This window comes from Oratosquilla oratoria, chromosome 29, assembly GCF_046742065.1.
Source record: "Oratosquilla oratoria isolate Oo_2021 chromosome 29, ASM4674206v1, whole genome shotgun sequence".
Classification (NCBI taxonomy): domain Eukaryota; kingdom Metazoa; phylum Arthropoda; class Malacostraca; order Stomatopoda; family Squillidae; genus Oratosquilla; species Oratosquilla oratoria.
In genome coordinates this window covers 20,064,094-20,086,599 of record NC_134805.1, presented here as the reverse complement: position 1 = coordinate 20,086,599, position 22,506 = coordinate 20,064,094, and the positions used below count along the sequence as shown (strand labels likewise).

General features: G+C 44.8%; 1 protein-coding gene across 15 annotated transcripts in view; it reads left to right on the top strand.

Moving 5' to 3' along the window:
• Nucleotides 1–22,506, top strand: part of LOC143040636 (uncharacterized) — a 120,235-nt gene that overhangs the window by 11,619 nt on the left and 86,110 nt on the right. For all 15 annotated transcript variants that reach the window (XR_012967734.1, XR_012967736.1, XR_012967733.1 and 12 more), the window contains 4 exons: nucleotides 9,214–9,432; nucleotides 9,601–9,759; nucleotides 9,876–10,018; nucleotides 16,807–16,956. Coding sequence is in view for 10 of the 15 variants with exons in the window: in XM_076211833.1 (XP_076067948.1) it covers nucleotides 9,214–9,432; nucleotides 9,601–9,759; nucleotides 9,876–10,018; nucleotides 16,807–16,956 (671 nt within the window). In the remaining 5 variants the exon portion in view is untranslated. The remainder of the gene's footprint in view (nucleotides 1–9,213; nucleotides 9,433–9,600; nucleotides 9,760–9,875; nucleotides 10,019–16,806; nucleotides 16,957–22,506) is intronic.

Genomic DNA, 22,506 nt, shown 5'->3' with positions numbered 1-22,506 from the left:
AGAATATAAAGTGAATAAGTGGATGATTAGTGTGCCCATAGAATGTTTGTTGGAAAGGCATGGTCTGAATGTGTTTGGGAATTACGTGTTTCAAAAATAATCCGTGAGGAATAAAATGTGTTGAAAGAAAGCTGGTTCCTTGGGAATTGAGAAATGCTAGAAAAGGTTTGTAGGCAGCATTAGAATGAGGTAGACAATTAAGTTGAAGGAAGCATTGGATGTATGTTTAGCAAGGAATTGCATAGAATGTAAGGCAATTGTGAATTGATTAAAAAGGGTATGGTCAGGATCATGCAGTGAGGGTACAGCACAATAATTATGGTTGGAGGCCCAAGTAATGGGAGGGAACATAACATTTCATCGGTGAGACGGAAGGGGTGGTCGAATATACGCATGTGTGTGAACTAGAATTATATGAATCAGTGAGGATAAATCTGCTCCAGTTTTTTAACCCTGCTGTGGAGGGATTATGCTGCATGACATTTGACCAGGGCAATGTGGCAGGGAACAAAGGCACACTTTGCAGAAGGGAGGGAAGGTTCTTTTTTAAATGTATACTGGATGCCTTTGGTAGATGTATATGCAGTAAACCCTATTGTTAGCATCTCGTTTGCTTTTGCAATAAGTGTCAGCTATTGTCTAGTTGGGTGAAAAATAAACAACCTGTGGTGTCACTGACAGTCTTCCTCCTTCCCCCCCACACTCCCTTCCTCTTCTTCCACATCTTCCGTCTTCCACATCTTCCGTCTTCTGCCCTACATGCTTATTTCACACCCTCACTTCTCCCTTCTTTGACCTATTTATGTCTCCTACGCCCACACTACCTACCTCCCTTGTATCGCCACTCCCTGCCTCTTACCCCATAGTCCCAACTTGCCTCCCTCCTAGTCCCACTCTGTACCTACCCCCTCCCTGTACCTCCCACCTGCCCTTCTCCTGCCATGTACCTACCCACCTGCCCTTCTCTTGCCATGTACCTACCTACTTGCCCTTCTGCCATGTACCTACCCACCTGCCTTCCTCCTGCCCTCCTCCTGCCCTGTACCTACCCACCTGCCCTTCTCCTGCCATGCAACTTCCCACCTGCCCTTCTCCTGCCATGCAACTTCCCACCTGCCCTTCTCCTGCCATGTACCTACCTGCCCTTCTGCCGTGTACCTACCTACCTGCCTTTCTGCCGTGTACCTACCTACCTACCTGCCTTTCTGCCGTGTACCTACCTACCTACCTGCCTTTCTGCCGTGTACCTACCTACCTGCCTTTCTGCCGTGTACCTACCTACCTGCCTTTCTGCCGTGTACCTACCTACCTGCCTTTCTGCCGTGTACCTACCTACCTGCCTTTCTGCCGTGTACCTACCTACCTGCCTTTCTGCCGTGTACAGCTACACAGAAAACTATCGTTAGTAGGGGTGTCGAAACATTCGCTAATGAACATAACCTTATGATACCGAAGGGTTGGTATTTCTGGGGTTCGAATTGTTCAAATTCCTTCTGAATGAATATGAATCGAATAATAGTTCCGGAGTTCATATGGATTCACTATGACATGATAATCTTATTTCCGATGGAGACTTCAACTTGTCTCAAATAGTTTCGTTGTTTTGTGTCAAAATGATTAGCGTGATTTACTAACGATAGTTTTCTGTGCAGCTGTACCTACCTACCTGCCTTTCTGCCGTGTACCTACCTGCCTGCCTTTCTCCTGCCGTGTACCTACCTGCCTGCCTTTCTCCTGCCGTGTACCTACCTGCCTGCCTTTCTCCTGCCGTGTACCTACCTGCCTGCCTTTCTCCTGCCGTGTACCTACCTGCCTGCCTTTCTCCTGCCGTGTACCTACCTGCCTGCCTTTCTCCTGCCGTGTACCTACCTGCCTGCCTTTCTCCTGCCGTGTACCTACCTACCTGTCTTCCTTCCTCCTCACCCACCTCCCTCCTCACCCACCTCCCTCCTCACCCACCTCCCTCCTACCCCCATACCTTCCTCCCCACATCCCTTAGCTACCTCTCCTCCCCTCCCCTCCTGTACCTGCCTCTCCCCTCCCGTACCTACCTCGCCTCTCCTCTCCCCTCCCGTACCTACCTCGCCTCTCCTCTCCCCTCCCGTACCTACCTCGCCTCTCCTCTCCCCTCCCCTCCCGTACCTACCTCGCCTCTCCTCTCCCCTCCCGTACCTACCTCGCCTCTCCTCTCCCCTCCCGTACCTACCTCGCCTCTCCTCTCCCCTCCCGTACCTACCTCGCCTCTCCTCTCCCCTCCCGTACCTACCTCGCCTCTCCTCTCCCCTCCCGTACCTACCTCGCCTCTCCTCTCCCCTCCCGTACCTACCTCGCCTCTCCTCTCCCCTCCCGTACCTACCTCGCCTCTCCTCTCCCCTCCCGTACCTACCTCGCCTCTCCTCTCCCCTCCCGTACCTACCTCGCCTCTCCTCCCCTCCTGTACCTACCTCGCCTCTCCTCCCCTCCCGTACCTACCTCGCCTCTCCTCCCCTCCCGTACCTACCTCGCCTCTCCTCCCCTCCCGTACCTACCTCGCCTCTCCTCCCCCTCCCGTACCTACCTAGCCTCTCATCCCCTCGAGTACCTACGTAGCCTAGCCTACACTCCAGTACCTACCTCGCCTCTCCTCCCCTCCCGTACCTACCTCGCCTCTCCTCCCCTCCCGTACCTACCTCGCCTCTCCTCCCCTCCTGTACCTACCTCGCCTCTCCTCCCCTCCCGTACCTACCTCGCCTCCCCTCCCCTCCCGTACCTACCTCTCCTCCCGTACCTACCTCTCCTCCCGTACCTACCTCTCCTCCCCTCCCGTACCTACCTCTCCTCCCCTCCCATACCTACCTCTCCTCCCCTCCCCTCCCGTACCTACCTCTCCTCTCCCCTCCCGTACCTACCTCTCCTCTCCCCTCCCGTACCTACCTCTCCTCTCCCCTCCCGTACCTACCTCTCCTCTCCCCTCCCGTACCTACCTCTCCTCTCCCCTCCCGTACCTACCTCTCCTCTCCCCTCCCGTACCTACCTCTCCTCTCCCCTCCCGTACCTACCTCTCCTCTCCCCTCCCGTACCTACCTCTCCTCTCCCCTCCCGTACCTACCTCTCCTCTCCCCTCCCGTACCTACCTCTCCTCTCCCCTCCCGTACCTACCTCTCCTCTCCCCTCCCGTACCTACCTCTCCTCTCCCCTCCCGTACCTACCTACCTCTCCTCTCCCCTCCCATACCTACCTCTCCTCTCCTCTCCTCACCTCCCCTCCCATCCCTACCCCTCCTCTCCTCACCTCCCTACCCCTCCTCCCCTTCTGTACCTACCTCCCCTCCCCTCACTTCACTCACTCCCTCCCTCCCTACCTTTGCCTCCCTCTAATTCAGTGTTTCCCAACCCCAGGGTCGCGACCCAAACTGGGGTTGCGAGGGTGTTTTTGAGGGTCGCCAATGGGTCTTTTTTAACTTTTTTCATTCAAGTTTCAAATGTATTTAAATTCATTGTGCTAGTAAATATAAACTGCACTATAAAAACGAAAGTTTATAAACATTATGCAAGTACGTAGAAATATAACATGAAATGGTTGAATTTATTACAATTAGGGTCGCGACTGCAGGCTAAGAGTGGATTTAGGGTCGCAGCCAAAAAAAGGTTGGGAAACACTGCTCTAATTGCCTACCTCCCCCCCACCAACCTATGTACCTCCTGCCTACATACCTTTCATATCCTGTATACCTGTCTTGTTTCCTCTACTCTCCCTGTCTCTCCAATGGCCTCCCGCCTGGCCTTTCCTTTGGTCCTTTCTCTTCACATCTCCCATTCTTTACTCTCCTCGTATTTTCTCCTCTGCTGTCTCCTATCATCTTGTCTATTCTTTCTTTTCTGTCTTCTTCCCATATCTTTTCTCCATTCATTTCTTCTTTCTCATCTTATCTTTCTTCCTTCCTCCCCCTACTTTCCTCTCATCTTGTCTTTCTCCCCTCTTTTATCTCCTTTATCATCTCATCAGTCTCTAGTCTCCTTTCCCTACATTTCTTTTCTTCTACCTCTTTCTTCCGCTGTCTCCTCTTCTCCACACTGCTCTTCTATCTCTTCTTTCTTCCAGTCTCCTTCCCTTCACTTCTTTTCTACTGTTTCACTGTCTCCTCTTCTCCTCGCATCTATCTCTTATGTTCCATAATTTTTCCACATTCCTGTCTTTTCTCTCTATCTCTCTCTTTTTCTTTTCTTTCTCTTTGTCTTGTCTTGCTACATTACTTCTAACCCAGGGCAGTGCCCAGGCAAAATGCAAGGATGACCCATCCAGGAGGTGCTAAGCAATGAGGGAGGGGTGATGAGTGGGTGGGATGACATGTATGGGAGTGGAATTATGCATTTTGATTTTGGCTACATTGTAAATGGGGAAAAGGCTTTGGTATATGCATCTCTAGTGGAGCATTAGAAGAAAGAGTGGATAAAGCTTGAGGATAAACTAAATGAGAGGAATTGTTAGGATGGCAGGAGAAATTCAGAGAAGTGTAGGTGGTGGTGAGGAGTAGGTGTAGGACACAGTATAAGACAGGATTATATATATATATATATATAAGGAAATAACATGCAAAGATGGCATATGGGATAAGCAGGATGGGAGAGGCATTGTGGTGGGATGAAGGTCTTTTGAGTGTTGATGGCAAGCTGGAAGTATACAATAGGTTCAGAAAGGGGATTGTGGGGCAAGTTTGGAGATCTGAAAAAAAAGTTTTGAGTGAAAAGACCTTGCAAATCACATATAGAAAGGTAAAGTGTGTGGAGAACTGTATGGAAAAAATGAGAGGAGTATATAGGTAATTTTTTGAATGTGGAGATAGAGAAAATGATTATGAGAAAAAAATAGTTTAGGAGAATACAAGTTACTGGGGATTGGAAGTTGATAACTAGTAGGGCACTAGGGTTGGATGGGTGTTACATGGCATGTTTAATTATGCCTAAGGGAAGTAATGTACCAGATGACTGGAAGTGTGCATGTATAGTTACACTAAAAGGACCAGTTAGTCCATTGTCCCTTATTTCACTTAGGTGCATGGTGGTTGTGTGGGTGACCTGGGTGGGGAAATAGTGTGGTTGGGTACAAAGGAAAATGGAATATATATATACATTGTGTAATTTGAGACATGGTAGTTAATTCAGAGGGGAACAGATAGAAACAGGTGAAGAGAGCTGGGGTGGAAAAAGATACCAGGTAGGGGTGATTAACCACTTCCATACGGTGACGCCTATGTAGGCGGCATGAGGAGCAAGTGGGTATTCGATGATGCCGACGTCGGCATCTTTATTACATTTATTGTAGTCGTAACTGCGTGATCTCCATTCTCTCTAACTGGCTTCATCAATTTTCTATGGTTATCAAAATACACAGGTGAAAGAGAGCGAACAATTGAGCACTGACTTTATTTTTTATAATGCAATTATTATGACGCAACATCGCACGTTGGGCAGCTAATGCTGCCCGATGTGCGATGTGCCCCGGAGTGAAGAGGTTAAAGAGTACTGGGATAGTTTGGACATGTGGAAGAGAAGGAAATTTTGTAAAAATTGTGTGGAAGGCAGAGGTGATGACTGAGGATGAGATGGATGGGGTGAATGGGCCATAGAGGGTAGTGTTTGTTGAAGGAAGGGAGAAGGCAGGAGATATGGAGTGAGTGTAAAGATTATACTGTAATGCAAGAATGGGAGGGGGGTGGTTGAGGAATGGTTTCTTTGATATTTTGATGCAACCTGAAGGGATTTCTCTCTTTTCACTTTTTATGCACGAGGGTTTAGGAAAGGAATAGTTATCAGATTTTCATAGGCTGTAAAGTATTTTGCACAAGGAAATGACCGTTGGCGCTTCGTAGATTTAGAGAACATTAAGGGTTAACAGGATCTGGTGTTGTCGTTCCCTATACAGACGCTCCTCTAGTTACGTTCTGAACGTAAGTTGTTACTGTACTTTGAATTTTTTTGTCGGTTCAAACGTAAAATTGAAAAAACGTAAAACGAATGAATGTAAGTAGAGGAGCGTCTCTACTGGCCAAAGAGTCCTATCTCTTGAGAAATGCCATGGCTGGAATAGGGTTTTCCCATAAATCCTAAAAGATGTTATATTGGGATAGTATGCACGGTTGTGTACAATACAGTCTTCTGTAATGCGTTGTATCATAGGCAGTTTCTCAGATGCAGTCATCCATATTCCTGTGGTAGAATGGTTAGAATGTAGCTGCACCACAGCCTGGCTAGATGGACTCTTCTCAGGGAATAGGAGATTTGGAGGGATTATCAGGGGGGTCTGGCATGCAGCAATGGGTTGTCTTTCAGTTTGTGTATGAAGTAGTTAACATTAGGATTGTTGTGATCAGTGTTGCAGATGTATGGAATAGGGGGTGGGCTGCTGAGGACATTTAAATTTTTACGTTGGCAAAGCACATTTTATGATCGTAATAAAGCCAGTGATTTGAGGTGGAAGGTTGTGTAATGTCATCATGGTTGTTCAACATGCACATGGATGGGGTGGTATGAAAAGTAAATGTTAGTGATGGGTGTGGGATTGGGGTTGGTGGAAGTGGAGTTCGCTTGCAGAGGAAACTGCTTATCTGGGTCTTAAAAGTGTCTGAGGCTAATAGCAGAACGGGAGATGAAAATTTAGGGTAAATGTGGGGCCGAAGTAAGATAATGTGTACAAGGCTCCAGGTTGCCAGTGAGAAGCTGGATAAAGTGAAGTGCTTTTCAGATAACATGTAGCAGGCATGGAGATGGGAAGGTAGATGTCAGTTATAGAGTAAGGGAAGCAAATAATTGTCTTTGAATGAAATTATTAGTGAAAATGGGTATCTGGGGATGAACAAATGGGAGACTGTAGAGGGGTTTATTTGCAGACCACTGCAGGGCAGACTTGAATTTATGAGATGCAAAAAGGAGGGAACTGTTACGAGATGGTATTTAACCCCTCCCATATAGTGCCGCACACGTAGGCGTCATGAGGAGCGGGTGAAAGAGAGAACGATCTATATAAGCGGTGACTATATTTTATGATGCGATTATAATTACGACACGTCATACGGCTGGCATTGGCTGCTGCCCGCGAGATTTAAGTCCCGTACTGAAGTGGTTAAGAAATATGGAGATGTATGGAATGAGAAATGAGATAAGGCTGAGAGCAAGGATGTAAAGACAGGTGGCAAATTGGGTGGGTACAAGTAGTCTGGGTGTGCAAGTAAATGAAAAGTGGATAGATGGGGTGAAAGGAAGCTTGGTGGAAATGTCTTGGGCAGGAAAGGGAACAAGTCAAGTGGTTTGAATGGAGGCTATCCTGTTGCAGCCCAAAGTAATTTCTTGTCTGCTCTGCATTTTCATGGGTTGGTGAGGGAGGGGGGACTCACTTGTGAAGTAGAAATAAACCTGCTTCAGCTGTGGAGGTGTAACGATACATTGTTTCAGACCTGAGCATTGGACAGGTGTTCAGGGATGACCTGTCATTCATAGGAGTTTAAGATAGAAGACAACAAATGGATGAATTACAGGTGTATGCCATGACTGGGCGATGCCCTTATAAGAGGGGAAAGGTCGTTTGTTACATAGAAGGTATATCAGATCAGGGTTACAAGACGGATTATGGCATTGTAGACGTGTTGAGGGCAGTCATAAAGTTAAAAAAGTAGTTGACCTTGTGAAGGTAGGGGATGGAGAATGAGAAGGTGGGACTGCACTGGAGTTTAATGTTATCATTTGTTCTCATTGTATATGAATGGTATGGTGTTAGTGGTAAATGCAAGGGTTTGGGGCTAATGGAGGGAAATCAGAGGCTAGCCAGTTGTTGCGAGCTTAGTCAGAAGAAAGACTGAAGTTGGTGGTAGTGGAGTTTGGTTGGAGATTTGTGAAATTGTTCCAAGAGGTAAGGGTAGTGGTTGGGTTATCGGGAATGTTAACCTCTTCCATACAGTGCCCTCTACGTAGGCGGCATGAGGAGCAAGTGGATATGAGAGGCTGCCATATCGGCGTCTTGATTATATTTATTGTAGTTGTCCCTGTGTAACTGACATTCTCTCTAAACTGGCTTCATCACATTTTCTGTGGTTATCAAAATTAACGGGTGAAAGAGAATGGTCGATATAAGCGGTGACTATTTTTTATTATGCGAGTGGCATAATAAATAATAAGATGGCATAATAAATAATCGTATGTCTGGCAGCTAATGCTGCCCGTGAGATTTTGGCCCAGAGTGAAGTGGTTAAACCCCTAGAATATGGTGACCCCTATGTAGGCATCATGAGGCATGAGTATATGAGGATGCTGGTGTGACCCCCGTATTCTGTGAAAAGACTTGATTGCATTTTCTGTAGTTGTAAACATTCTGGTTAAGATAGTATAACCGCTGTAATTTTATTATGTGCATATTGTGATGTATCTTTGTACATCAGGGTGCCAAGTGTGCATGCAAGTATTGAGTCGTATTGAAAAGGTTAAGGTCAAAATTGGAGAATTAGGTTTTATAGCAGGGAATAGAGGAGTGGGGGGGTGGTTGAAGGGGATTTTAGAACAAATTAAGTAAATCGGTTACCGGTCTTGGGCAGGCTTTTAGGTAACTGGCAGCAGCAGCCTCTGTAGGACCACAAATTTTGTGATTTTTAGTGTATGGTGTGTTGTGTGTGGTGGTTGCTCATGGGGCTTATTTTATGTTTGTGTGAATTTAATGCTGGAATGTGACCTGAGGGCAGACATACCAGGCTAGGGGTTCTTGAAATTGAGTTTGGTGGTATTGCTTTTAGGGCATGTAATCAGGTGTGGGAGGGTATTTTCTTTGGTGCTTATGTCTGGTTGTTAGAGTATAAAGCTTGGTGGTCTGTCTTGAAAGACTAGTGATACGTGACTGTCATACTGGAATCTGTTATGGGTGTGTGTGTGTGTGTGTTTTGTGGGTGGTACTTGTGAAATGTAGTGTGAAGTATGCATTTGTGGGGCAGGGATGAACCCTCATCTGCATGGAGCTAAGGTTAAATGGAAAGGGGTGGGTGTTACCATATAACAAGATTGTAAGGGTAAACCTGCTTCACATCTTTGGCTGTGCTTTGTATCTGGCTGGAGCAGTGTAGAAGGGGAATGGGCTGAAACATGTGGGGGACAGTGAATGGCTTTTGGATAAGGCTTGGTCACCTCTGTAGAATTGGGTGGGGGTGAAAGCTTTATGGCATGTTTGTATTTACATTTGTATTTTCTTGTCCCCCAGGATCGAATTGCTGAGCGACTGAAGGCTCTTGCTGGTCCAATGACTGATTTACCTCCAAGGGAAGATAGCGAAAAGAAGTTTTCCAATCACTGCCGTCTGTGGGTAGGCAATTTGCCACTGGACATCAACGAAGATGACGTAAAGGAGTTGTTCAAGCCCTTTGGAGAATTTGATGAAGTATACTTCGACAAGAATAAAGGATTTGCATTCGTCCGCATGGTAATTGATCATTTATTAGTTTTACATTATAATTTATCTGTCCACTGGGTAAAAATGGCTATTCCTATACAATAGGAATCTTCATGGACATTTACTGCAATTTCATAATTGACATACTGGCAATGGTGCAATGAAGTGAAATGAGGCTTATCCAATGTTTTATCTCAGGACTTTAAAAGTAATGCTGAGAAGGCTCGTCATGATCTACACCTTAAAGACTACAAAGGAAGACAGCTGAAGATCAGGTTCTCCTCACCAGGAACTGCCCTGAAAGTCAGAAATATTTCAAGTTGGGTCACTAATGAACTACTTGAGAAAGCCTTTTCTGTAAGTATTTTGGGGCTTCCTTGCTGAGTTCAATATGTTGGAATATTGCAAGGTGAGGAAATGTGTGAAATGAAACTTAATTATTTATTTATTTATTTTTTTCTTTTTCTTTGAAGGTATTTGGAGATGTCGAGAAAGCCATTGTGGTAACAGATGAAAGGGGAAAGACGGCAGGTGAAGGTATTGTCGAATTTTGCAAGAAACCAGCTGCCAACCTTGCATACAGGAAATGTCAAGATGGCTGCTTCTTCCTAACTTCGTGAGTGTCTTTTACATTTTACGAGTGTTGTGAATGTGTGCTGTGTTTTGGCTGCCCCACACCCCTGTATTAGAGGTTAGGGCATCACTAGTGGCAAGTAGGAAAAGGAGGGGGCAAGTTTGAGTTTGGGAGGGTGTTGGGTGAAGAGGGGATGAGGGGGAGAAAGGGTGGCTATGCTAGCAAGTGAAGAGATAGGTAAGTGTGGTAATGTGGAAGATCTTTTCAAGGTTAATGTGGATGAAGGTGAAACTGGAAAGGGAGATGTGGGTCTTTGCAAGTGTATATGGGCCTGTTAGTGAGAAGTGTAGAGTAAAGGATTTTTTTATATATATTTATATATATATAGGGTTGATGAAAGAATATTAGGATGGTTTGGACACATGGAAAGAATGAGTGAAGAAAGACTAGTAAAAGAGGTATGGAAGGCAGATGTGGAGGGAGTGAACATGAGGGGACGTCCTAGGATGAGGTGGATGGATGGGGTGAAGGGGGCTTTGGGGAAGAGGGGAATGTCTGTTGAGGAAGGAAGGGAGAGGACGGAAGACAGAGGTGAGTGGAGAATGGTTGTATATGGATGATGATGTGATTGCATGAGGAGGAATGGGCAGGGGGGTGGGGGGTGGGGTAGTATGTGTGAGTAAATTTTGACGCAGCCCGAAGGGATTTCTCCCCGTCCTCTCCTTATATGCAAGGGGGGACGGAGAGGGGGGGTCGCCGATTAAATGAAGCGGCCTTGCTGTGGATGTGCTGTGTCTTGCGACACTGCTTCTGACCCAGGGCGGTGGGCAGGGTGCAGGGATGACCCGTCATCCAGGAGGTGCTCAGATGAGAGGGAGGGTGGGAGGGGTGTGGAGTGTATGTGGGGATGAAATGGGTGGGAGTGTTTTTATGCCTTTCCCTTTTTGGCTACCTCCCTTGTAAGGGGGAAGGGGCCTTGGTATATGTATGTATGTATATATATAGTTTTAAATGTGCATAGAGGGTTTAGGGAGAAATGTCAATGTAGTGGTATTAGGAGATAGCAGTGCCAGGGTAGATGAATCACATGAAGAATTGTCACCCAGTTTTTGACAGGGTGACAATTCTTTGTGAGAGTCATCCAGGGTTTACGATTCTTTGGTTGTATACGTTGATAACAATAAGCATAAGACTCGTTCAGCCTAACTTAACCTAACATAATCCTTATTCCACTGTTGATATTTGGCGTACTGGGGTGACAGTTCTTCAGGTGGGATCTCATTGGGTGGCGATTCTTCATGTGGGCGTTCTGGGGTGACAAGTCTTCATGTGACTGGTAGATAAACCAATAGACGAAGTGGTTGGGAAGTGGTATGCCAGGAAAAATTTGTAGTGGAGAGTTCATGATAGCAAAAAGTGTTCAGGGAGAACGTGAAGCATAAGTACACATGGGAGAGGGTGGTAGATAGGGTTTTAATGGACTATATACTGGTAACCAGAAGAGTAGGAATATTGGAATTTTTTGGTGGAAGGTAAGTTGAGCGTGAATGATAGATTGAAGAGGGAATGAAGAGTCAAGTTTTTATGAGTAGTAGAGCCAAGAAAAGATGGAATGGAGTATGTGGGGATGAAATCGGTAGGAGTGGATATATGCCATTGACTTTGCCTACCTCCCTAGTAAGGGGAGAAAAGTTGTTGGTATATGTATGCAGTAGAGTCTGCTAGAACTGGAAATGAAAAGAGTGGTTAAGGTAAAGGTGAAATTTTGCCAGGGATGTTGTCACTGGCTATTCGGTTTATATATGGATGTGGTGGTGTGAGAGGTATTTGCAAAGGTAATGGGTCGGGGATTGGAGATGGTTAAATAAAAGGGAAAGATAGGAGATAAGCCAGTTTGCTTATGATACTGTGCTTATTGTAGGATCAGAGTAAGGATTGAGGAAGTTTGAAAAGGTGTGTGAAAGAAGGAAGTTGAAGATAAATGTAGGTAAAAGTAAGATGATAAGATGTATAAGGAGAGAGAAGGGCAGCAAATTGGAAACTAGTATTAAGGGAGAAGGCTTGAAGGAAGTGGGTAGATTCAAATACTTGGGGTGAATGTGGCAGGAAAGGGAGGAATGTAGGTAGAATGGAGATTGAGATAGGCAAGTAAATGCCTTAGAGGGATTAAAAACTGAGAAATAATCATGTGGAAATGGATGCTAAGAGAAGATTGCATGAAGGGGCGACTGCGCCGAAAGCACTATGGGGTAGAAACATTAAACATGGAGAAGTTTAAATGTGATTTTAGATGAAATACCAAAGAAGTATGGTAGGGGTTACTAGGCTTTAAAGGGAGTTGGGAGACCGGGTTGATGAAAGCGTATTGGGATTATTTGGACACATGGAAAGTGAGTGAAAGATTAGTAAGAGTTGCAGATGGAGTGAACATGACAGAGCGACCAAGGACAAGATGGATGGGTTAATAGTGGCATTGGGAATATCTGTTGAGGAAGGGAGAAGGCAGAATATAGGGTAGAGTGGAGAAGTGTATAGATTATACTGTGATGCATGGAAGGGAGTGGGGGGAGGGTTGAGTTAGTCTGTGAATTATATTTTAATGCAGCCTGAATGAATTTCTCCAGGTCTCATCTTTTTCTGCATAAGGGACAGAGAATGGGGGTTGCTAATCAAATGAAGCAGCCTTGCTGTGTTTTGCTCTATTGCTTCTGATCAAGGGTAGTAGGTGAAATGTAGGGATGACCCATCAACCAGGAGCCAAGAAAAGAGGGAGGGAGGGATTGTGAATGGGAGTGGAGTATGTGGGGATGAAATGGGTGCGAGTGGATATGCCTTTAACTTTGGCTGCCTCCCTTGTAAGGGGGAACAGGCCCTTGGTATATGTACCACCCCAACCAAGTACACAAGGCAGATTTGTGAAGGATTTTGCAAAAGGCAAGGATTTGACTAGAATACATACATACCAACAGGCTTCCCTTTACAAGGGAGGTAGTCAAAGGCATAAATCCACTCCCACCCATTTCTTTGATATATATTCATTCATTAATATATAGCTGTGTTTGGTTGTGCTGTCACGCTGCATAGCTTCTGACCCAGAGCAGTAGGTGGGATGCAGGCTTGACCCATCTTCCAAGAGGAGCCAAGAAAAGAGAGGGAGGTGGTGAATGGGAGTGCGTTATATGGGGATGAAAATGGTGCGACACTGTTTCTGACCCATGGCAGTGGACAAGTCGCAGGGATGGCCCGTCATCCAGGAGGTGCTAAGATAAGAGGGAGGGTGGAGGGGTGTGGCGTGTTTTCAGGGATGGAATGGGTGGGAGTGATTTTATGCCTTTTCCTTTTTGGCTACCTCCCTTGTAAGGGGGAAAAAGCCTTGGTATATGTATGTATGAAAATGGTGGGAGTGGATATATGCCTTGATTGCCTTTCTTATGATGTGGTTTGTCACAAACTCCACCTATTGGAAGGCTAGGTGGGATGCAGGCTTGACCCGCCATCCAAGGGGAACCAAGAAAAGAGGGGGGGGGGCATGCATGGGAGTGGATTTATGCCTTGACTGGTTGCCTTATGATATGGTTTAACATCACAAACTCCACCCATTGGAAAGCTAGGATGGTGCCCCTTACTGTGGTTTTGAACTTAAAATGGAAAAAAAGCCCTTTATGTGTATTAGTAGGGTGATGTGGGTTTTTGTAAGTGCATATGGTGTCAGTTTGTGAGAAGTGTGTAGGGGGTGAAAGGGGCTTTGCAAAAGAGGAAGGATGGGAGAGGACAGAAGATAGGGGTGAATGGAGAAGGATTGTGTATAGATGAGGCTGTGATGCATGAGTGGTTGGGGGATGAAGAAGTATGTATGATGGAAAAAAATTACGCAGCCCGAAGGGATTTCTACCCGTCTTCTCCTTTCCTGCATGAGGGGACAGAGAGGGGGGTGTCACTGAATTTATGAAGCGGCCTTGCTGTGGATGTGCTGTGTCTTGCAATACTGCTTCTGACCCAGGGCAGTGGACAGGATGCAGGGATGATCAGTCATCCAGGAGGTGGAGGGAAATGGAATGGGTGGGAGTAATTTCTATGCCTTTTTCTTTTTGGCTACCTCCTGTGTAAGGGGAAAGGGAGGCATTGGATAGATTTAAAATAAGTGTGTAGTGGGTTTATGGAGGAATGTCATTGTAGTGGTATTGGGTGATCTTGATGCTAGGGTAGGAGACAAACCAGTAGACGGAGTGGTTGGGAAATGTGGGGTGTTGATGATAGTAGATAGTGCTTAGGAAGAAAGTTGAGCATAAGTATACATGGGAGAGGTGGTGGATGGAAGGATGGTAGACAGGACTTGAATGGACTGTATCGTGGATGTCCATATTCTTGGTGGGGGCATCAGATCATTTTTTGGTGGAAGGCAAGATGGAGGAAGAGGAAAAGAACAAGATAGGGAGGTGCTTAGAGTTTAATATTTAAACAAGAAAAAGAGATGGAATACAAAGAGGCTGAGAGGAAGGGTGGGAAGGGGGAAGGATAGAGTAAAACTAGGAATGGGGATTGTTCAAGGAGGAGTTACAAAGTGTGCAAAGATGGTGTGTGGGAGGGAGGAAATAAAAGGAAGGGTAGTGAGTGATGGGATGACGAAGCTAAGAAGGTTGTGGAGAAGAAACGAATATCACATGTTGGTTGCAAATAGGGCAGGAGAACCGTGTGAGCAGTTCAAAGTAAAGAGAAGTAAAGCACAAGATAGGTGGCAAAGGAGAGCAGATGTGAAATGGGGCAAGTGTGTGACAAATTTTTGAATGTAATAAAAGTGGTAGGAAAGGGAGCTGAATCGAGTAAAGGAAATTTAAAAGGTGCAGATAGAATGAGAGACTCGGTAAGAGGAAGATGGGCAGAGTATTTTAGTTTTTAAATGTGGAGGATAGCAAGGGAAAGGTAGTTCCAGTGGGAAGTGCTAAAAATGCCAGTGATGAATGAGGATAATGGAGGTGAAAGTAGTTACAATGAGAGACTTGGGTTAGATAGGTGTCATGTGGAGTGTCTAAAAAGGGAGGTGCAGTTATGCTGGACTGGAGGGGTTGTTTAATGTCAAAGAAAGGGTAGGAGTGCCTGTATAGTTTTGCTATACAAGGAAAAAAGTAGTAGTTAAAGAGGGATCATTTGAGTAGTTGGGAAGACTTAGGGAGGAATTTGATTGAGAGGATTAGATTTTTTATGGATTTGGGAAAGGTTTGACTGGGTAGACAGGAAGGCACTGTGGGATGTGTTGCATATATATGATCGGAGGAAAGCTGTTAATCCCTTCCATACGGTGACGCCTACGTAGGCGTCATGAGGAACAAGTGGGTACACGAGGATGCCGACGTCGGCGTCTTGATTATATTTATTGTAGTAATACATGCGTGACCCCCATACTCTGTAAACTGGGTTCATCATATTTTCTATGGTTACAAAATTCACGGGTGAAAGAGAACGAGTGATAGAGCAGTGACTATTTTTTATAATGCGAGTACTATGACGCAACATCGCATGTCTGGCAGCTGATGCTGCCAGACGTGCGATGTGGCCCGTATTGAAGGGGTTAAGAGCAGCCGGTTATGATATCAGAGCCTATGTTAGAAGAATTAGAAATGGGAGTGTGAATGGCTTAAGGTAAAGGTGGGAATTTGCCATAGATGTTATGTTCCCTTGGCTGTTCAATTTATACATGGATGGGGTGATTCGAGAAGTAAATACAAGGGTAATGGGCTGGGGATTGGATATGATCAAAGAAAATGGCAAATAAGCCATTTGTTGTTTGCTGATGACACTGCACTTTTAGCAGGATCAGAGTAGGGGTTAAGGAAGTTGATGGATTTTGGGAAGGTGTACAAGAGAAGGAAGTTGAAGATAAATGTAGCTAAAATGAAGGTGGTGAGTTAAAGGAGAGTGAATGGCAGCAGATTGGAAGCTAGTATTAAGGGAGAGAAACTGGAGGATGTGGATAGCTTTAAATAATTTGACGGTGGGGGGGAGCAAATGTTGCAGTAAATGAAGGAGTAGAGGTAGAATGTAGATTGAGAGAAGCAAGGGGCAATTGCCAACAGCTCTGTATGGGGCAGAAACATGGAACATAAAGGAAGAGTTTAAATGTGTTTTTAAGATGAAATGCCCGAGAAGAATGGTAGGGGTTACTAGGCTGGGTAGAGTGAGGAGGAGAAAAGGGAGTTGGGAGACCAGGTTGATGAAAGTGTATTGGGATGGTTCGGACACATGGAAAGAGTAAACATGAGGGAGCGACCAAGGATGAGATGGATGAATGGGATACAGATGGGTATTAGAAATGGGGTGTGTTAAGAAGGGAAGAGAAGACAAAATATAGGGATGAGTGGAGAGGTTATATATGGATGATTCTATGATACATGGAATGGGGTGATGAAGTGGGTGTGAATATTTTGATGCAGCCTAACGGGATTTCTCCCAGTCTTCTCTTTCTCTACATGAAGTTATGGTGAGGGGGGTGTTGCTGATTAAATGAAGTGGCCATACTGTGGATGTGCTGTGTCTTGCTGTCTTGCCTCTGGCAAGATGCAGGGATGACCCATCATCCAAGAGGAGGGAAGGATGGTGAATGGGAGTGGAGTATGTGGAGATGAAATGGATGGGAGTGGATTTATGCCTTTGACTTTGCCAACCTCTCTTGTAAGAGGGAAAACCCTTTGTATATGTATGTATGTAAATGTATATGCCGGGAAAGTCTTGGAAGAGGAAAGGGCATTTGGTATATACTTTATTGGAGAAATGGTAGGATTTAATGTTTCATTGGAATTTACTGTACATTTTAATTTTGTTTTTTGTTTTTTCAGGTCCCCTCGCCCAGTTGTAGTAGAGGCAATGGCAATCACTGATGACAATGAAGGCATGAGTGAAGTCAACATTAATAAACGTAATCCAGAATATATCAAGGAACGGCAACTAGGGCCCCGTTTTGCACATCCTGGATCATTTGAATATGAGTAAGTTCTTGTAGAATATTCTTTTGAGTGCTTATTGGGTTTACCATTGTTTCTCACACTCCTTACTAAACAAGATATTGACTACACAATTTACAAGCAGTCAAATATTGAAGAACATCAGTGGCAGCCATATGGACAAGTTGTGCTTTTTTGTGTATGGATGATGATGTGATTGCGTGAGGAGTGGGCGTGGGGGTGGGGTAGTATGTGTGAGTAAATTTTGACGCAGCCCGAAGGGATTTTCTCCCCGTCCGCTCCTTATATGGATGTGCTGTGTCTTGCGACACTGCTTCTGACCCGGGGCGGTGGGCAGGGTGCGGGGATGGCCCGTCATCCGGGAGGTGCTCAGATGAGAGGGAGGGTGGGAGGGGTGTGGAGTGTATGTAGGGATGAAATGGGTGGGAGTGTTTTCATGCCTTTCCCTTTTTGGCTACCTCCCTTGTATATGTATGTATGTATGTTTTTTTTTTTTTTTTTTTTTTTTTTTTTTTTTAAGATGATACTCGTGCAAAATTGTTACCAAAAGTAAAAATACTGGTTATTGCTTTTAAATATACACCCCACCCACATGCACTATTGACTGCATCGGGGCTGGGTAGTCTATATTCATGCAACATGGTGACTTCTGATAAGAAACTAATGTTAAGAGAAAGGTTATGGCTTCACTGTTATCCTTCCATTCTACTGCCCTCCTTAAATCAGTTACTTTTATCATAGTGTAATTGTCCCAAAGAATATAAACTGATTATTGCCAATAGAATAATTAAATGTACTTCTCCCTATACCTCTCATCCTCATTCACCTTCCCATCTTCCCCCTCCATTCACTTTTTCACCTCTATTCACTTTTTCACCTCTATTCCTACACCTCCAATTATTTCTTGTACAGCTCTCCTTCCCATCCTCTTCCCTGTTCCATCATCCTCTCCCCCCACCTCCTTCCAATCCATCTCATCCGTCCATTTCGTCTACTTCATTTTCCATCATTCCCCTCCTCCCTCTCATCCCCATCCTCCATGCCTCCTTTTCTATCTTTCTCTTCCTCTCTACATCCATTCATTCCTACTCCCTCACATGCTCCTTCGTGCCCTCATTCTCTTGTCAATTCTTTATTTTCCACTCGACTTCTTTCTCCTCGTCACCTGTTCCTCCTCTCCAAATCCATTCCTCACTCAATGCCTTTCTCCCTTCCCACATCCTCTCCTCATTCAACACCCCTCCTCCTCACCCAAACCCTGAATCATTAATTGCTACACTTGAACAAGACCAAGAAGCATTTGAGGGTTTGATCTGCAGATGCAACTTCACTGGCCACCATGATTGATACCCTCAATTACACACACATTCCCCATCAAGCCCTCTACACCCCCAACTTTCTTGACATCACTTTTTGTTCATGACCAACTTCATGGAAAGTGTTCAGAGCCCTTGGATCCAACCATTTTGATCATCACTGTCAAAAGTCTATACACTCCAGTTGGCCACAGACACATACACACCAGTTACAAGAGAGCAAACTAGGAAGGTTTCACAGAACCGTGTCTATGTACTAAGAGCTTTTTCCCCATCCATTCCACTCCCCTACAATACCCCTTCCTCCCTCTCATCTTAGCTCCCCATATATAATGGGTCGTCCTTTTATCCCGCCCTCTGCCCTGGTTCAAAAGCAATGTAGCAAGAGGGTACATCCACAGCAAGGCTGCTTCATTTATTCAGCAAACCCACTCTCCAACCCCTCATGCAGAACAAGAAAGACAGAGAAATCCCTTCTGGTAGTGTCAAAATATTGTTCACCCCTTTCCCCCCATCCCTCCCTCCCTTACATTACAGTATCATCTCTATACAGCCACTCTTCCCTTGTTTCAGTATCCTACCTTATCCCTTCCTTGCTCAGCAGACACCCTCTTCACCCCATCCATCCATCTTGTCCCCAATCCCTGCCTCTCCCTTGGTATGTTCCTTTAAAATGTACCAAATACATGCATTTAACAATGAGATCAACAATAAAATACATAAACTAAAAGCACAAATATGGTTAAGATTTGTTAACACAATCATGAAAATGCCAAAAAACTGGATAAAATACTCAACAGCATTACACTAACCAAAAGTAATACAACACTCCCATGTAGCAATAACCACAACAACAATTGACTTGCCTTCAAACAGACCATGATTGAACACTCGTAATTTTGCACAGGTAAGCCATCTTGCCCATCACCCATCCCAAAAGACCCAGACCACATACCCTTGACAGCCAGACAAAGCATACAATACATAATCTCGTGCACTCGTCTGCCTGTGGTCCTGACAACATAAGTAACATCACTTTGGACCACAGTGCATCTATGTGCTCACCAATTTTGGAAGCTGCTATCCACTCAACACTATTACCAACATCTGGAAGCATGGGAAAATAATTACCATCCCCAAACCTAACAAGGAACTACCAATTCCAGCATCACACTCCTGCACACCCTCCAAAGTCACAGAATGCCTCGTACTACAACTTATCACATTACATACCCCACTTACTGAATCACATGATTTTAGACCACTTCACACATTTATGATAAGTGTTGCACAGTTTTTGATGGCATTCATTCAGTTAAGCCCCCCACATGGAACACTAGACATTAGTAAAACTTTATGCCATCTCTTGTCATAATCTCGCAAACAAAATATACATATATTCCAAAAGTTGGCTGGCCAATTGTCTGCCAGGTAGAGATGCATGTGTCATGTGATGACCAATCGTTGCACATCAGAAACTTTATGAACAGGGTACCACACAATTCAGTTCTATCCCCCACACTTATATTTATACATACATACATATACCAAGGCTTTTTCCCCCTTACAAGGGAGGTAGCCAAAAAGGGAAAGGCATAAAAACACTCCCACCCATTTCATCCCTACATACACTCCACACCCCTCCCACCCTCCCTCTCATCTGAGCACCTCCTGGATGACGGGTCATCCCTGCACCCTGCCCACCGCCCTGGGTCAGAAGCAGTGTCACAAGACACAGCACATCCACAGCAAGGCCGCTTCATTTAATCGGCGACCCCCCCTCTCCGTCCCCCCTTGCATATAAGGAGAGGACGGGGAGAAAATCCCTTCGGGCTGCGTCAAAATTTACTCACACATACTACCCCACCCCCCTGCCCATTCCTCCTCATGCAATCACATCATCCATATACAACCATTCTCCACTCACCTCTGTCTTCCGTCCTCTCCCTTCCTTCCTCTCCCTTCCTTCCTCAACAGACATTCCCCTCTTCCCCAAAGCCCCCTTCACCCCATCCATCCACCTCATCCTAGGACGTCCCCTCATGTTCACTCCCTCCACATCTGCCTTCCATACCTCTTTTACTAGTCTTTCTTCACTCATTCTTTCCATGTGTCCAAACCATCCTAATATTCTTTCATCAACCCTACCTCCCAAATCCTTTTTCACCCCTGTTCTCCTCCTCGCCTCCTCATTTCTCACTCTATCCAGCCTAGTAACCCCCACCATACTTCTCAGACACCTCATCTCAAACACATTCAAACTCCTTCTCTCTTCTTCTCTTATGTTCCACGTTTCTGCCCCATAAAGTGCTGTTGGCACAATCACTCCTTCATACAGTCTCCTCTTCGCATCCATTCCCAAATGTCTATTCCTCATTACACTCTTTAATCCACCAAGGCATTTACTCGCTTCTCTCAATCTACATTCTACCTCCACATTCACTCCACCTTTTCCTGCTACACTTGCACCCAAGTATCTAAAACTATCCACTTCCTCCAGTCGCTCTCCCGTAATGTTCACTTCCAGTCTAGTGCCACCTTCACCCCTTGTACATCTCATCACCTTACTTTTACCTACATTTATCTTTAGCTTTCTTCTATCACATACTCTCCCAAACTCTGCCACCAACTTCCTCAATCCCTCCTCTGACCCTGCCACAAGCGCAGTGTCGTCCGCAAACAACAGCTGGCTCACCTCCCACTTTTCTCCATTTTCTTTAACCATCTCCAATCCCTGACCCACTACCCTAGCATTCACCTCTCGCACCACCCCATCCATGTATAAGTTGAACAGCCAGGGCGACATAACGCATCCTTGACAAAGTCCCACCTTTACCTCAAACCACTCACTCTCTCCATTTCTAATCCTGACACAAGCTCTTCTACTCTCATAAAAACTCTTGACAGCAGAATATACCCACACCTGACACCTCGGAAATCTATTCTTATGCAGATGGCACACACATGCACGCATTCACACACACACACACACACACACACACACATGCTCGCACAAAGAAGGAAAGGTGCCACAAGACTGGAAAAATGCAAACATTGTACCAATATATAAAGGAGGAAACAAGGAAAATCCAACTAACTACAGACAGGTCTCCTGAACAAGCACAGTAGCTAAAACATGTGAAAAAATGATCAAAAGTAGATGGGTTAAACACCTGGAAGAAATATCTATACTAAACCCAAACCAATTTGGATTTAGACAAGGAAGATCATATACAACAAACCTGATCTGTTTCTACTCGAGATTAGTAGATATAATGCAAGAGAGGGATGGATGGGCAGACTGTGCCTATCTAGATCTACAAAAGGCATTTGGCAAAGTACCACACAAGAAAATTAGAATAAAGTGGCATCGCAGGTAAATTATTAGAATGGATGGAAGACTTCCTGACTGGGGGGAAAATTAGGGTAGTAATTAGAGACAAATGCTCGAAATGGGAAGAAATGATAAGTGGTGTTCCACAAGGGTCTGTGCTGACTCCGATCATGTTTGCCGTATACACAAATGGCATGGATAAAGGAATTCAATGTTATATGAATTTCATCGCAGATGCTGCAAAAATACTGAAGAAAGTAAGACCAGAAGAGGACTGTGATTCATTACAATCAGACCTGGACAAAATCTGGAAAGGGACTCAAAAGTGGGAAGTGAACTTCAATATCAAGAAATGTAGCATAATGGAGTTTGGAAAAGTAAAAACAGAATGTCAAGAAATTATAAAATCGAAGAAGAAATGAAAAAAAAGTGCACTCTGAAAGGGACCTTAGAGTAATAATCAGCAAAGACATGACACTGGATAAACATATAAACAAAATAGTAGGAGAAACCTTCAACCTATTAAGGTAAATGATTATTTGGATAAAGAAATTATTTTAAAAATAATAGTTACATTGATTAGACCAAAACTGGAATACGCAGTTACACTATGGACACCCAGTACTAAAAAGAATACAAGGAAACTAGAAAGAATACAAAGAGTAACAACAAAGTTGCACCAACTCTTTTCAAATTAACATAAACAAAGATTATCGAAATTCAAACTACCAACACTGGAGCAGAGAAGAGAAAGAGGTTATCTACTGACTTGGAATCACGAAAGGAATGGAATTCCTTGATAGGAATGATTTACTATAGAATGACATGGAAAAACAAGAGGTCATGAAAAGAAACTCAAAGGAAAAGAATAGCTTTCCACACACTGTTGGATATCTGGAGTAACTTAGCTAAAGAAACAGTGTG